This window comes from Centruroides sculpturatus, unplaced genomic scaffold (genome assembly GCF_000671375.1).
Source record: "Centruroides sculpturatus isolate CEXI.00-Female unplaced genomic scaffold, Cexi_2.0 scaffold39, whole genome shotgun sequence".
In the NCBI taxonomy this organism is placed as follows: Eukaryota; Metazoa; Arthropoda; class Arachnida; order Scorpiones; family Buthidae; genus Centruroides; species Centruroides sculpturatus.
In genome coordinates this window covers 977973-994592 of record NW_019384314.1, presented here as the reverse complement: position 1 = coordinate 994592, position 16620 = coordinate 977973, and the positions used below count along the sequence as shown (strand labels likewise).

Below are 16620 nucleotides of genomic sequence, written 5' to 3'. Positions count from 1 at the left end.
CGTCGATAGTATTTTTCCTGAGTTTTCGCACTTTCTGCAAAAGAGTTTTTGAAAAACAAATTTAGAAAGTTTATACGACGATTTTAAATGACAGTTTGATTATTTTACTTTTTCAACTATTCACTAGGATTTTAATTTTAACGCTTTTCAAGATTTTTTTTTAAATAAAAAGCCCTATTCAATACACAACTCGTTCTCCTTAAATAACTACATTAGCATATAAAATACCAGTTTTGATGAGAGGAAAGCATCTCAGTTCGTAAAAATTTGCAATTGGAATATATTTTCTTGCCATATTAATAGATACATACGAACTTAAAGTCGCGACATTAATTTAGATTTTGTTTTTTGTCATTTAACTCTATGAAAATGCAATCTTGCAAATTCTCATTGGATGCTTTGAATTTCTAATTTCTCGCTTCAAATAATAAAAAAAACGATCGATAAGAAACATGTTTAAATGATATTTTACACTTATTATATTACGAAATAGAGAAGACAGCTTCGAGGCGAATCTTTTCAAAATACTGGTTGCCTCATTACATCTAAAAATTCTCATTAAGTAACTTCAATTTGTAAATTTTACAAAGAACAAGTTGGAAGTTCGTTCAAAATTGAAAGAAAATCAAAGTACAGCTTCGAAGACTCTTTTAATCGTTAAATCTTTAAGACTTTATCCTTAAAAGATTTTCTTTTTGAAAGTATTCTAACCGCACTTTTGTTTGCTGTGAAAAGTTTTACAAAAATCAAAATGATTTTTTTCTTCCATCGATTCTCTCTTCAAAAAAAAGCTCACAAGAAAATTGCATGTTAATCATTATAGAAAAGATAAAAAGTCGTCGAAACTTTACTAATAAAGTACTGTACAAAACACTACTTTTGTATATATATGAAAGGGGGTTAAAAGAATTCATTTAACTCATTTCTATAACTTGTTGAAAAATAACATAAAATATAAAAGACGACATTAAAAAGTGTAAATGCTAATAACGAATAAAATTGTCAATAAGTCTAACCCTACTCGAGATATGACACACGATCCTCCCCTTTATCTCCCTACTCTGTCGACTATTAACCATCAAAATTTAATAGCATCAATTCCCCTAATAAATCTCCCTGCAAAATCTCAGAAATTTTCGACAAAAAAGCACAGCAGTTATTAATTAATTAAGCTTCAAACAAAGTGAATAAAATTGTGCCCCCTCATACACATACAAACATCCATACATACAAAAAAACCCTCTTTAAGGCTGGATCAGTCGGAAAACTAAAAATAGGTTTCTGTTTTCTATTTATAATAATTTACAAATTATATATTTATTTTATAAAACTTTATGAAATTTTTAAATGACAACACCATATATTACCCATAACAATAGTGTAATATAGTGGTTCTCAATGTTTTCAACATGCGTTCACAATTTATAACAGTACACAGTTTAATTTATAAACAAAATTCTACACTTTTTATATAAAAATATACAAAATATATTAAAAATAATGAACGGTTAATGTTTTTAATTATTTTTTAATATATTGTGCCACTCGTAAAAGAAGTTTGCAGTTCAAACCACTGCATTAATGATATTCCTATTGGGTATGCTTAGGATTGTCTTAAACTGTCTTCATTAATAGTATTCACGTAAGAATATCATAAATAAAGATAAATTTTGACAATTTAATCCACGATTTTGTTCTATAAAAGGAACGTTTTATAAAGAAAGATAACAATGCCAGGCTGCAATTTTTAATTAATTTAATTTACGAGGTAAAATATATGCTCTCCACCTCAAATTAGTAGTGGTTTGCCCCTGTAAATCATACTTTTCCTTTAACAATAGAGTCTATCTAACACCTTTTAGGGGAAAACACTTTTTAAAAATGTTTTAATGTTTCCTTTATTTTATGAGTGAAATATTACTAATTTTGGGGTGAGAAAATCGAATATGACAAAGACAATTTTTTATTAGCTCTAGTTTCTCTGATATGCAATATATGGCAGTATGGCAGAATTATTTTTTTAATTACAGTTACATTCTAAGAGTTCTAAATTGATGGAAGAATACCTGGCAGGTGGTTCGGTGTGAAGAGAATCATGTGGTGACTTCATGAGATCGTTTTCTTTTGGCTTCCCTCTTGTAAGTGAGTTCAAGTGCATCCCTATACACAGACCAGAAGTAATCCAAAAGCATTGCTTCATTCCAACGGCCCTGATATCTTTGTTCCATTACAGAAATATCCTGGTGGAATATTTCTCCATATTCATCACTGAAAGCTCCACAACCAGGAGGAAAAAGTCTTGGTGGGAGTACTGGGATTTTAAGGGACGTTGCATCCGAGGTGATGGTATTTTTCCAGAAGTACTGTCATCAACTCAACTGAGTGTAGCTATCATGCTCTTTTGTTGTTTGCTTCCTTTTCTTTTCCCTCCAAAACTCGGTCAAACGTAGGATCCTTTATGAGTTGTCAAATTTTGTGTGGCCTAACAAAAATACCTTCGTTAACCTTTGCATCACTCAATCTAGGAAAGTTGTCTCTTAAGTACTTAAATGCCTGTCCTCTGGTTCATACCTTCGACAAAAGTTTTCAATAAACCCAGCTTGATATGAAGGGGTGGAAGAAGAACAACGTTTGGGTCGAGTCAAGATTTCTTATAGGCCAGTCCTCTTGAATGTGATTTCCTATCCCTGCTATCCCACATACATAAAAAGCAACAGTATTTAGTGTACCCCAGTTGCATTCCTAAGAATACAGCGAGGACTTTTAGATCGCCACGGATAACATATTTGAACACAGTTCAGCATATTTGATTGAGTCGAGGAGGGCTGTTATGTTTTCATAAATCCTCGCCATGTGAACAGGAATAGAAGGAAGACGGTTGCCGTTGTGAAGTAATACAGCTTTCAAACTAAGCTTGGAGGAGTCTATGAATAGCCTCCATTTACTTGGATCATGGTTTCATATCAAACATTTCATCAAGCCATTAACGTCGCAGCAAACAACCAGATTCTGCAACCTTTTTCTTCTCAAAAAAAGGAAGCAGATTCCTCTGACGTTTTCTGTACTGTGAGACCTGACATCACTTTGAAGAAGATTCCATTTCTCTAGTCTTGACCCTAGAAGTTCCGCCTTCTGCTTTGACAAGTCTAGGCCTCGAATGAGATCACTCAATTCCGCTTTACTCAGTCTGTGTGGTGTATCATCTTTTACCTCAAAATCAGGGTAATGGGATGCTTGTTGGGTTCTTCTTCTCTCACACGGAAGCAATATTAAACTCATGGCTACATTTATTATGATTATAACCTACAAAGATATAGAGAACGTTGTGTTATGTCAGTTGAGAAGCGTGACAACTCCCAAAAAATAAATTTTCCCCAAAATACAAATGTAGACCCTTAAAAAAATGAAAGTTTATCTTTAATAGTTAAATTCTTTAATAAATTGTGCTTGGTTCACTATTCTCTTGACGTCTTCTCTTAATAATTGATAGGAAGTCATTTAATAGAATCGAGGTCAACACATTCGAATTTCTCTATTTTTCATTTTTCTTTTTCGTTATTTAACAGAAAAAAAATTTACTTTTTTCAAAAATTCTCGAAAAATTGTATTTATAAAACGACTTCAAAAGTCATTAAAATCGTTTGAAACTACGAGAAACTAAAGGTTTTTTTTTAAATATTCAATGGGTTTATTAATATTACGGTAAATAAATTCAATTTCACTATTACTTTTTATGTAAAAAAATAACTAATAAATTTACCTATTAATTGTGACAATTACAAACATAGGAAGAGAAGCAAGTCTAACGAGATCGATACGCCGGTTTGTAGAAAGTCTGAATTACGTCATCGATCGAACGACCAATAGAAAAATCGCACGGAAAGAGGTGTGCGCGTGACATACCTCGTTTATAAACAGATCACCGAAACGACCACTACATTCGCTGGCCCACGAGCCAGTCGAGTGTTCAATTCTCGTTTAGTCCACATACCTAGTAAACTATGGAGGATAGAACGTGTAACGATTCTGAGTGGCTCTTCTTGAATTTCTCTTCTATAGAATTTCCCAGCGACACTTCTTTTCGCGAGTTGACTTGGAAGGAATACGCCAAAATCGTGAGTTACCTGTTATTAATGTGTGCCACAGTAGTGGGCAATCTGGGCATCGTCTTTGCAGTGGGTCTTAATAACTCAATGCGCACCACCATCAATGTTTATCTGGTCAATTTGGCAGTGGCCGACCTGTTGATCTGTCTGACTTGCATGTGGGTCCATCTGTGCAACGATCTGACCGAACCTATTTACGTGCTGGGACCTTTCATGTGCATTTTCAATCCATTCGCCCAGAGTAAGTTCTATCCACTTTACTCCTCTCTCTCTTTCTAAATAAACTTTCTCGATAAATTAATTATAATAATTTAATTATCAACAGCAATATTTCGTAAATATTTTGCAGGAATATTTAAGAAAATTTAATTTAACTTAAATAAAATGTTTTTTTTAGCGATATAACTTGAAGTGTTTCGCAAATATATCAACGAGTTGATAATTTATAATTGTTTCTATTGAACTTTGGTACCAAAATACATCTTATCAGCTTCTTAAGCTTATTTTATCTCTCAATTTGACTTTATATTTCGAAAAAAAAAACATTATATTTAAAATTTTGTCGTGAGAATGGTAAGAATCATACTTAAGAATCTCCCTTAGGGACTGTCCATAAATAATGTTCATATTGAAAGGTAGGGTTTACTAAATTTAAGGAATTAATTCGGTTTTATGTTCTTGATTATCGTTAAATTAAGGATTTTCATATAAAATTATGATGCGATAAATAATTTATTTCAAAGTCTCCTCGTAAAATAACGAATGTGTAAAACGTATAAGCTGAATAAGCATGTTCGTCAGATATTATGAACTTGAAAACTTATCTAAGATAAATAGTATTATTTACTGTATAATACAATTATCATGTAATTTTTTCTTGAATTATTATATATTTATTTTTTCAATTTTCTGCTCGATTATACCTAACAGAAAAAAAAAACAATCTTTATGACCAGATTATATCCTTTTATTAGGCTATTATTTATTCTTGTTTGTTTATCTCTTTAGTTGCTTCTTATCATAGCGTAGTTACTTAAAGGTAAGTAGATAAGAAATCTTATTTTCTTTTCATTCTTATCTTTCTGACTACCAAATGTATTATCTCATATCAATTTTTTTTTATTCAATTATAATCAATCTTTCATCTGTTTAGAGAAACTTAATTTATTCCCCTGGTTTTGGAAGAACATAAGATTTTCTTCCATTCGATAATATCCAATCAATTTGTTTTAGTAATGCATGTTTTTCATACAAAAAAAACAGTGATAAACTAATCAATAGATTCTTTAATTATGTCAAAAAGTATGCATATACCTTTACATAAGACACCTTTTAATTCCTCAAGATTTGACAAAAGGCACAAGGGTGTTATTAAGTTTCAAATCGGGTCCCTTACACAAACATACATACATACATGTGAAAGAAAAGATAAGAAAGATGGGTGAAGAGAGGAGGGAGAGTGATTTGAGGAAAAGTTAGGAGGGTGGGGTTGGAAGTTTGAAAGTGGAAAAAAAAGGACATGGGCCGCAAAGGGGAGCTGTTGGATAGCACTTGGAAATACAATGGTAGACACTTGCAAAACAATTTGTATATACTGAGAAGGAGAAGGCTCCCTTACACAAACATAAACATCAATACATAGAGAAAAATTCCCTAGCTTTTTTCATTTCTCGAGTCTCCTGAATCCTAAAATGTAAAAATCTTGAGGGGGGTCATCGTCATACTTTCCCTCTATTATATATAACAGTCGAGAGAGTAAAAAGTGATTTTTATGAAAGTAATTATAGTTTCGTCTGACATAATTTAGATTTGATCGATATATTTTATAGAAAAAAGAAACGAACGTCAGTTTTCTTCCTCGTTTAAATAAAACGAGAGAAAATATAGAATATTAAAAGTGATTAGACTTTTTTCGTTTATTAAAAAGTTGGACGATCTTAATGAGAAAATGCCGCGGGTGAGTCTTGTTTAATTCTCTCCAAGCAAATTTCCATAAATCTAAATTAAGAATTTTTAACTTTCATTATTAATTAAATAAAGTAAACAATTAAAATCTCATTATATCTTATCGTATCAATTACATTTACTATAATACGACTAATTTAACGGAGTTACTTTATCATTTAGTAATTACTTGTATAAGATAAAGGTTAGATTATGATGATAGAAGTATTTTATGATGAAAAGTAAGGGATAAATCAAACTACAACATCTGTTGTTCGTGTTTTTTTTTCGTTTCTTTTTTCTGTTGTAACAAATCTTTGTTTAACTGGAAAAAAAACTCTTTATTAATAGCAACGCATTTAAAATGATAAAGTATAATTGCTTCCATTTTCTAACGTTATTGCAAGAAATGTTTCTGTTGTTGCAATAAAACAACAGAACTTTTTTCGAGTAAAATAATTATACAAATAATCAAATTCAACATTAATGCTAGAGTTTCTCTATATTAAAAAGTTGTACGAATGATAAATGGCTTTTGAATATGTTTAACAATAAATATTATCTTGTTTTTTTCCTATCTAAAATATGATAAAATATTATAAATTTGCGGTAAAAAGTTTTGTAGTAGTATCAGCGAAATAAGTATTTTATCTCTTCAAAATTACAAAAATTTCCACCAAATATATTTTCGGATTTTTGTTTTATCGTCTGTGTGTTTAAGGGAAAAGAAAATAGGTATTGTGATGAACTTTACATAAAAAAATACGATTTTTAAAGTAATGTCATCAGTGCCAAATCTCTTTAATCTGAAAATATTTGTATGGAGTACGAGACGTGGCAATAATGGGTTTTAGACAGTTATGGTCATTGTTGCAGAAATCCTTTCTGTTGTACTCCGTTATATAATTAAAATTGATTTCTTAACGTTTCTCGGTCGTTAAATTCAAAGAGAAACGTGAAAACTGCAAACCACAGTGAATACCAAATGCTACTCACTGTGGTTTGCATGTATTTTTCTGAACTATTGTACTCGATACGGTACGATAAATGTTGGCTCTATATTCGGAAATACCGGATTAAAACGTCATTCATTGTAGTGTTAAACATAAATGTAAAACGTTTTACTTTAGTGTTTCCCTGTTAATTGTAAATTATTGCATAAATGTCTAGGAAACGATCTGGATGAAGCACAGATTTATGCGGAATTTCGTTTTATTCGGGACTCGCTGACGTGCAACCCCTTCGTATAACAAGATCATACAATATAACGGCGAAAGAATGGAGTAAAATTTGATCATGATGATAATAAATCTTACATTTTATAAAACAGAAATAAGCAAAATAAAAAAACTATACGCTCCTCAAAAGTGAAATAGCAACACCACGAAGGAATGTGCGTATCCACATGCCCATTACAGGATCAGTAGAGTTGAGAGACATATGTAAATGGTTAAAACACCAAAAAAAAAAAAAAATATGAAACAGCCACCTGTGTATTCAGTAACGAATATGGTACCTACTGGCAGCTATACAGAAAGTTATACGGCGAGACATACTATCAATGAGGCAATTAATGGTTGCTGGAGTATTCTGTGCCAAGCCGCATCCACTGCGGCGCGAATGTCGTCTATGGTATGTGGCGGTGGTGTCCGCACTGCACCTCACGTCGGACGAAGTCCCATAGATGTTCGATGGGAGAGAACCAGCGAGGCTGCCGGTCAGAGAAGTATGTAAATTCCTATCAAGCTGGGTGAGAGTTTGCTGCGTGATGCGCGGTCGTGCTTTATCTTGATGGAACATCGTGTCACTTGCGGCCTGCTCCAATGGCCGAACCACAGGCCCCACAGTTCATGTGACATATTGGTTCGAGTACCGGAAATGTGCACCACTGCTGTCCGCTGATCGAATGATGCCTCCATGATGTCCGGTGTGGGTCCGGTATGACACTCGGCGAAAGGGCTGGCACATGGCGTTACTCGTGAAACCGTCACACCCATCCACGGCCGTCATTCCTCCAAAGACAAAAGCGGGATTCATTCGTAATCAATACCCGATACCATTCAGTGGTCCAGTTGCGAGACGACAATACCACGCCAGGCGTGCAGCCCTGTGTGGAGCGATTAATGGCATTCCGGTTGGTGGAGGTTGGAAAAGTTCGGAAGGAAGAGGGAGAGCGAACTTTTCCAACCTCCAGGTTATACCTTTGAGTGATACCTGGAGGACTCCCCTCTTCTTTTAATAAAAAAAAAAAAAAAAAAAAAAATTCCGGTTGGTGGTTGCCGTGCTTGCAACAGGCCTTCATGCAGCCTGTTACGAATCGTTGGGTAGACACAGATGTACTCGTTGACAGCGACAGGCCATTCGACGAATCTGCCGGTCTCACGAGCAGGTGTGATCCATTCACTCTTCGACATGTTCGCAGATGTTACTGCACGCTGGAAAGTTCTCAGATAGTGCCAAACACGCGTGACAACTGAGTGCATCGACAAATCGAAATCGCGCAGCTCCAGCATACTGTCTCGTTCCCCAGCCGTTAAATGGTGGTTATTCAGCTTGCTGCCGTGTCCGAGGCATTTTCTATGCTTATTCGAGAGTTTTGCTGACATAAACCATTTACGGCTCGAGCCGGCTGATGATCTTTATAATCCGAAACTGAGTACCAAATGATTCGTACGCAAACTTAACCATTTGCATATCTCTGTCACCTCTACCGGCCTTGCAATTTGCACGTGGTTAAGCGCATTCCTTCGTGGTGTTACGAATTTACTTTTGAGGAGTGTAGTTTAAGAGGATACTTCTTCGAATTTTTTTTGCGCAATTTGTTTATAAGATAAATATTAAATATTTTATTATATACAAAATCGTTTGTAATAAGAATAAATGTGTTGTCTGACATCTAGATAANAAGTTAAAAATATATCTATTTATTAAACAAACTAAAATATTAAATTCAATTAACATTAATAAGACGTTCGTGTCCGTCTTTGTGAAGCAGACAAATAGTAATTTAATGAAAATAATTTACTATTTCGTTTAAAATTAATCAAATTTAATCATTAAAAAAACGTTAATACTTATAAAGTGGGAATCATTTGTAATTAAATATATAAATAACTAAGGAAGATTTGTTTAAATCACAAAAAAAATTGTTATATTTTATTGAAGTTTAAAACAGATTGACAATTTATACATTCAAAATTAATTTTTTTTATATTTCTTTAATTAAAAAAAAAAAACTTAATTGTAAATTAGTTTATTCGTCACTCTTCTTTATTCGTTCGACACTTTAGAAAATTCTCCTAATGAATCTTTTCTAAAGAGTGAAAGAAAGGAAGAATTACAATTAGTTTTTTTATGTCTTTTATTTGTTTTATTATCAATAACATTTTTCACTTCAATTTACTTATTCTTATTTACTTAATTCAACAGAAAGGAATCAATAAAATAAAAATTTACATTAAAAAATATCAACAGACATTCTAAATTTAATTCCCTTTTGTTTACACTGTGAAAGATTACATTACAATAATTAATAGCTTATACTCCAATAGAAGAAATACAAACAAAAATATATATATATTAAAGTTAATGACGAAATAAATCTTAATGATGATTTGTTAAAGCTAAATAAAAATTATTAATGTTAATTAAAAATTTAATCACGATGAGCTCCATTTTCTGATGCTAATCAAGATGCTGATAATCATCTAGGGATAGAGAGAGAGAGAACCTTTGCAGGAATGGATTTTAGAGGCTAAGAGAAGTCATAAAATAAGATATGTTTGCTAGAAGTTATGTTAATATAAGTGTAGAAAATTTATTTAATGTGCTGTATATATATTGTGGATCAAATAAAAATATTATTTTCATCATGTAGACGAGTTGCTTATTGAAACAGCATTCCAATAAAAAAGGAGAATTTAAAAATTAAAATAAATCGTCGATTTACAAATTTACATGTAAATGGTACACTAAATCATTATTTATTAATAAAATAAAGAGAATAAATGGGATGGAAATTGCGTAGATGGTTTTAAACTGCGTCACAATATAAATTTTTTAATATATAAAACCATTTTCTATTGTATACGATTCAGTTCTTATTTTTTTAAAAAAATTTCAATTCCAATTTTAATGTTTCTATAAAATCAATAAAAGAAACTAAACAAGATATCTTTTTCTTAAATTCTTTAACTATATTAAATATCCTGATTTTAATTTTACAACAGGAATTTTGCAGGTAAACTCTCCTTTCTCTATACTTGTTTCATTTCTATTTATAAAGCATTGGGAATATTTTTTACAATCCCAAATGATGACATACAAATTTCATACGACGTTTCGTATAATTCTATTTGTAAATAATATTCAAGTTGTTAATTTAAAAATCAAAATTTGGATGTTTCTTCACAACTTTACTGAAAATTGAAAAGAAATTTTACACAGGGAATCAATCATTTAAAATAAATTGATTTCTGCTTAAATGTATACAATGCGTAATAATTAAATTAACTGTAAGAAATGGTTATTTAAATTTACTTAGTGATAAACAGTTTTGAGAATGTTTGAGGAATCTGAGAGGGACTGAGGCACACCACTGGCCGAGTGGACAAAACTACTGTACACTAGTAGATGGTAATGGGTTTGTGTCTGGCAAACGGACTGACCACGTGGAATTTTTCGGATTTTCTTCACGTTAGTAACACCTATAGGAGTCAGTTTCCCCTAAAATACCACCTTGGAGGCATCCCCCTCCTCAGATTCCCACCTGTCTCGTTGCAGTATACAAATAAAACAAAACCAAAAATCTGAGAGGGACTAGAAGTATGTTCACGTATTACTGCTGGATAATTCGTTTGTTTCCTCTATTAATTGAAACCAAGAAATCTTACAATAACATGATTCTTCATCCCTAGTACTGACAAATCTTAAACATCCAGTCAGAGCTACCCTATGTAAAAACGAATATTAATATGCCAAATAAATAGTTAATTAGTAGATTTAACACTAGATTTATTCTCTTATTCTCTTTATAATTACGCATATTTCTATAATTTATTCTTCAGTTATTAGAATCGAGACTCACATGTTTAAAAAATCTAATTTAAACTTTTTCTAGTAATTTATCGTCGATAGTATTTTTCCTGAGTTTTCGCACTTTCTGCAAAAGAGTTTTTGAAAAACAAATTTAGAAAGTTTATACGACGATTTTAAATGACAGTTTGATTATTTTACTTTTTCAACTATTCACTAGGATTTTAATTTTAACGCTTTTCAAGATTTTTTTTTTAAATAAAAAGCCCTATTCAATACACAACTCGTTCTCCTTAAATAACTACATTAGCATATAAAATACCAGTTTTGATGAGAGGAAAGCATCTCAGTTCGTAAAAATTTGCAATTGGAATATATTTTCTTGCCATATTAATAGATACATACGAACTTAAAGTCGCGACATTAATTTAGATTTTGTTTTTTGTCATTTAACTCTATGAAAATGCAATCTTGCAAATTCTCATTGGATGCTTTGAATTTCTAATTTCTCGCTTCAAATAATAAAAAAAACGATCGATAAGAAACATGTTTAAATGATATTTTACACTTATTATATTACGAAATAGAGAAGACAGCTTCGAGGCGAATCTTTTCAAAATACTGGTTGCCTCATTACATCTAAAAATTCTCATTAAGTAACTTCAATTTGTAAATTTTACAAAGAACAAGTTGGAAGTTCGTTCAAAATTGAAAGAAAATCAAAGTACAGCTTCGAAGACTCTTTTAATCGTTAAATCTTTAAGACTTTATCCTTAAAAGATTTTCTTTTTGAAAGTATTCTAACCGCACTTTTGTTTGCTGTGAAAAGTTTTACAAAAATCAAAATGATTTTTTTCTTCCATCGATTCTCTCTTCAAAAAAAAGCTCACAAGAAAATTGCATGTTAATCATTATAGAAAAGATAAAAAGTCGTCGAAACTTTACTAATAAAGTACTGTACAAAACACTACTTTTGTATATATATGAAAGGGGGTTAAAAGAATTCATTTAACTCATTTCTATAACTTGTTGAAAAATAACATAAAATATAAAAGACGACATTAAAAAGTGTAAATGCTAATAACGAATAAAATTGTCAATAAGTCTAACCCTACTCGAGATATGACACACGATCCTCCCCTTTATCTCCCTACTCTGTCGACTATTAACCATCAAAATTTAATAGCATCAATTCCCCTAATAAATCTCCCTGCAAAATCTCAGAAATTTTCGACAAAAAAGCACAGCAGTTATTAATTAATTAAGCTTCAAACAAAGTGAATAAAATTGTGCCCCCTCATACACATACAAACATCCATACATACAAAAAAACCCTCTTTAAGGCTGGATCAGTCGGAAAACTAAAAATAGGTTTCTGTTTTCTATTTATAATAATTTACAAATTATATATTTATTTTATAAAACTTTATGAAATTTTTAAATGACAACACCATATATTACCCATAACAATAGTGTAATATAGTGGTTCTCAATGTTTTCAACATGCGTTCACAATTTATAACAGTACACAGTTTAATTTATAAACAAAATTCTACACTTTTTATATAAAAATATACAAAATATATTAAAAATAATGAACGGTTAATGTTTTTAATTATTTTTTAATATATTGTGCCACCCGTAAAAGAAGTTTGCAGTTCAAACCACTGCATTAATGATATTCCTATTGGGTATGCTTAGGATTGTCTTAAACTGTCTTCATTAATAGTATTCACGTAAGAATATCATAAATAAAGATAAATTTTGACAATTTAATCCACGATTTTGTTCTATAAAAGGAACGTTTTATAAAGAAAGATAACAATGCCAGGCTGCAATTTTTAATTAATTTAATTTACGAGGTAAAATATATGCTCTCCACCTCAAATTAGTAGTGGTTTGCCCCTGTAAATCATACTTTTCCTTTAACAATAGAGTCTATCTAACACCTTTTAGGGGAAAACACTTTTTAAAAATGTTTTAATGTTTCCTTTATTTTATGAGTGAAATATTACTAATTTTGGGGTGAGAAAATCGAATATGACAAAGACAATTTTTTATTAGCTCTAGTTTCTCTGATATGCAATATATGGCAGTATGGCAGAATTATTTTTTTAATTACAGTTACATTCTAAGAGTTCTAAATTGATGGAAGAATACCTGGCAGGTGGTTCGGTGTGAAGAGAATCATGTGGTGACTTCATGAGATCGTTTTCTTTTGGCTTCCCTCTTGTAAGTGAGTTCAAGTGCATCCCTATACACAGACCAGAAGTAATCCAAAAGCATTGCTTCATTCCAACGGCCCTGATATCTTTGTTCCATTACAGAAATATCCTGGTGGAATATTTCTCCATATTCATCACTGAAAGCTCCACAACCAGGAGGAAAAAGTCTTGGTGGGAGTACTGGGATTTTAAGGGACGTTGCATCCGAGGTGATGGTATTTTTCCAGAAGTACTGTCATCAACTCAACTGAGTGTAGCTATCATGCTCTTTTGTTGTTTGCTTCCTTTTCTTTTCCCTCCAAAACTCGGTCAAACGTAGGATCCTTTATGAGTTGTCAAATTTTGTGTGGCCTAACAAAAATACCTTCGTTAACCTTTGCATCACTCAATCTAGGAAAGTTGTCTCTTAAGTACTTAAATGCCTGTCCTCTGGTTCATACCTTCGACAAAAGTTTTCAATAAACCCAGCTTGATATGAAGGGGTGGAAGAAGAACAACGTTTGGGTCGAGTCAAGATTTCTTATAGGCCAGTCCTCTTGAATGTGATTTCCTATCCCTGCTATCCCACATACATAAAAAGCAACAGTATTTAGTGTACCCCAGTTGCATTCCTAAGAATACAGCGAGGACTTTTAGATCGCCACGGATAACATATTTGAACACAGTTCAGCATATTTGATTGAGTCGAGGAGGGCTGTTATGTTTTCATAAATCCTCGCCATGTGAACAGGAATAGAAGGAAGACGGTTGCCGTTGTGAAGTAATACAGCTTTCAAACTAAGCTTGGAGGAATCTATGAATAGCCTCCATTCACTTGGATCATGGTTTCATATCAAACATTTCATCAAGCCATTAACGTCGCAGCAAACAACCAGATTCTGCAACCTTTTTCTTCTCAAAAAAAGGAAGCAGATTCCTCTGACGTTTTCTGTACTGTGAGACCTGACATCACTTTGAAGAAGATTCCATTTCTCTAGTCTTGACCCTAGAAGTTCCGCCTTCTGCTTTGACAAGTCTAGGCCTCGAATGAGATCACTCAATTCCGCTTTACTCAGTCTGTGTGGTGTATCATCTTTTACCTCAAAATCAGGGTAATGGGATGCTTGTTGGGTTCTTCTTCTCTCACACGGAAGCAATATTAAACTCATGGCTACATTTATTATGATTATAACCTACAAAGATATAGAGAACGTTGTGTTATGTCAGTTGAGAAGCGTGACAACTCCCAAAAAATAAATTTTCCCCAAAATACAAATGTAGACCCTTAAAAAAATGAAAGTTTATCTTTAATAGTTAAATTCTTTAATAAATTGTGCTTGGTTCACTATTCTCTTGACGTCTTCTCTTAATAATTGATAGGAAGTCATTTAATAGAATCGAGGTCAACACATTCGAATTTCTCTATTTTTCATTTTTCTTTTTCGTTATTTAACAGAAAAAAAATTTACTTTTTTCAAAAATTCTCGAAAAATTGTATTTATAAAACGACTTCAAAAGTCATTAAAATCGTTTGAAACTACGAGAAACTAAAGGTTTTTTTTTAAATATTCAATGGGTTTATTAATATTACGGTAAATAAATTCAATTTCACTATTACTTTTTATGTAAAAAAATAACTAATAAATTTACCTATTAATTGTGACAATTACAAACATAGGAAGAGAAGCAAGTCTAACGAGATCGATACGCCGGTTTGTAGAAAGTCTGAATTACGTCATCGATCGAACGACCAATAGAAAAATCGCACGGAAAGAGGTGTGCGCGTGACATACCTCGTTTATAAACAGATCACCGAAACGACCACTACATTCGCTGGCCCACGAGCCAGTCGAGTGTTCAATTCTCGTTTAGTCCACATACCTAGTAAACTATGGAGGATAGAACGTGTAACGATTCTGAGTGGCTCTTCTTGAATTTCTCTTCTATAGAATTTCCCAGCGACACTTCTTTTCGCGAGTTGACTTGGAAGGAATACGCCAAAATCGTGAGTTACCTGTTATTAATGTGTGCCACAGTAGTGGGCAATCTGGGCATCGTCTTTGCAGTGGGTCTTAATAACTCAATGCGCACCACCATCAATGTTTATCTGGTCAATTTGGCAGTGGCCGACCTGTTGATCTGTCTGACTTGCATGTGGGTCCATCTGTGCAACGATCTGACCGAACCTATTTACGTGCTGGGACCTTTCATGTGCATTTTCAATCCATTCGCCCAGAGTAAGTTCTATCCACTTTACTCCTCTCTCTCTTTCTAAATAAACTTTCTCGATAAATTAATTATAATAATTTAATTATCAACAGCAATATTTCGTAAATATTTTGCAGGAATATTTAAGAAAATTTAATTTAACTTAAATAAAATGTTTTTTTTAGCGATATAACTTGAAGTGTTTCGCAAATATATCAACGAGTTGATAATTTATAATTGTTTCTATTGAACTTTGGTACCAAAATACATCTTATCAGCTTCTTAAGCTTATTTTATCTCTCAATTTGACTTTATATTTCGAAAAAAAAAACATTATATTTAAAATTTTGTCGTGAGAATGGTAAGAATCATACTTAAGAATCTCCCTTAGGGACTGTCCATAAATAATGTTCATATTGAAAGGTAGGGTTTACTAAATTTAAGGAATTAATTCGGTTTTATGTTCTTGATTATCGTTAAATTAAGGATTTTCATATAAAATTATGATGCGATAAATAATTTATTTCAAAGTCTCCTCGTAAAATAACGAATGTGTAAAACGTATAAGCTGAATAAGCATGTTCGTCAGATATTATGAACTTGAAAACTTATCTAAGATAAATAGTATTATTTACTGTATAATACAATTATCATGTAATTTTTTCTTGAATTATTATATATTTATTTTTTCAATTTTCTGCTCGATTATACCTAACAGAAAAAAAAAACAATCTTTATGACCAGATTATATCCTTTTATTAGGCTATTATTTATTCTTGTTTGTTTATCTCTTTAGTTGCTTCTTATCATAGCGTAGTTACTTAAAGGTAAGTAGATAAGAAATCTTATTTTCTTTTCATTCTTATCTTTCTGACTACCAAATGTATTATCTCATATCAATTTTTTTTATTCAATTATAATCAATCTTTCATCTGTTTAGAGAAACTTAATTTATTCCCCTGGTTTTGGAAGAACATAAGATTTTCTTCCATTCGATAATATCCAATCAATTTGTTTTAGTAATGCATGTTTTTCATACAAAAAAAACAGTGATAAACTAATCAATAGATTCTTTAATTATGTCAAAAAGTATGCATATACCTTTACATAAGACACCTTTTAAT

General features: G+C 31.8%; 1 protein-coding gene across 1 annotated transcript in view; it reads left to right on the top strand.

Moving 5' to 3' along the window:
• The first annotated feature begins 15134 nt into the window (after positions 1–15134).
• Positions 15135–16620, top strand: part of LOC111622786 — a 31948-nt gene continuing 30462 nt past the window's right edge. Inside the window, exon 1 of the mRNA XM_023365210.1 lies at positions 15135–15525. Within this exon, the coding sequence (XP_023220978.1) occupies positions 15180–15525 (346 nt within the window). The 5' untranslated portion in view covers positions 15135–15179. The remainder of the gene's footprint in view (positions 15526–16620) is intronic.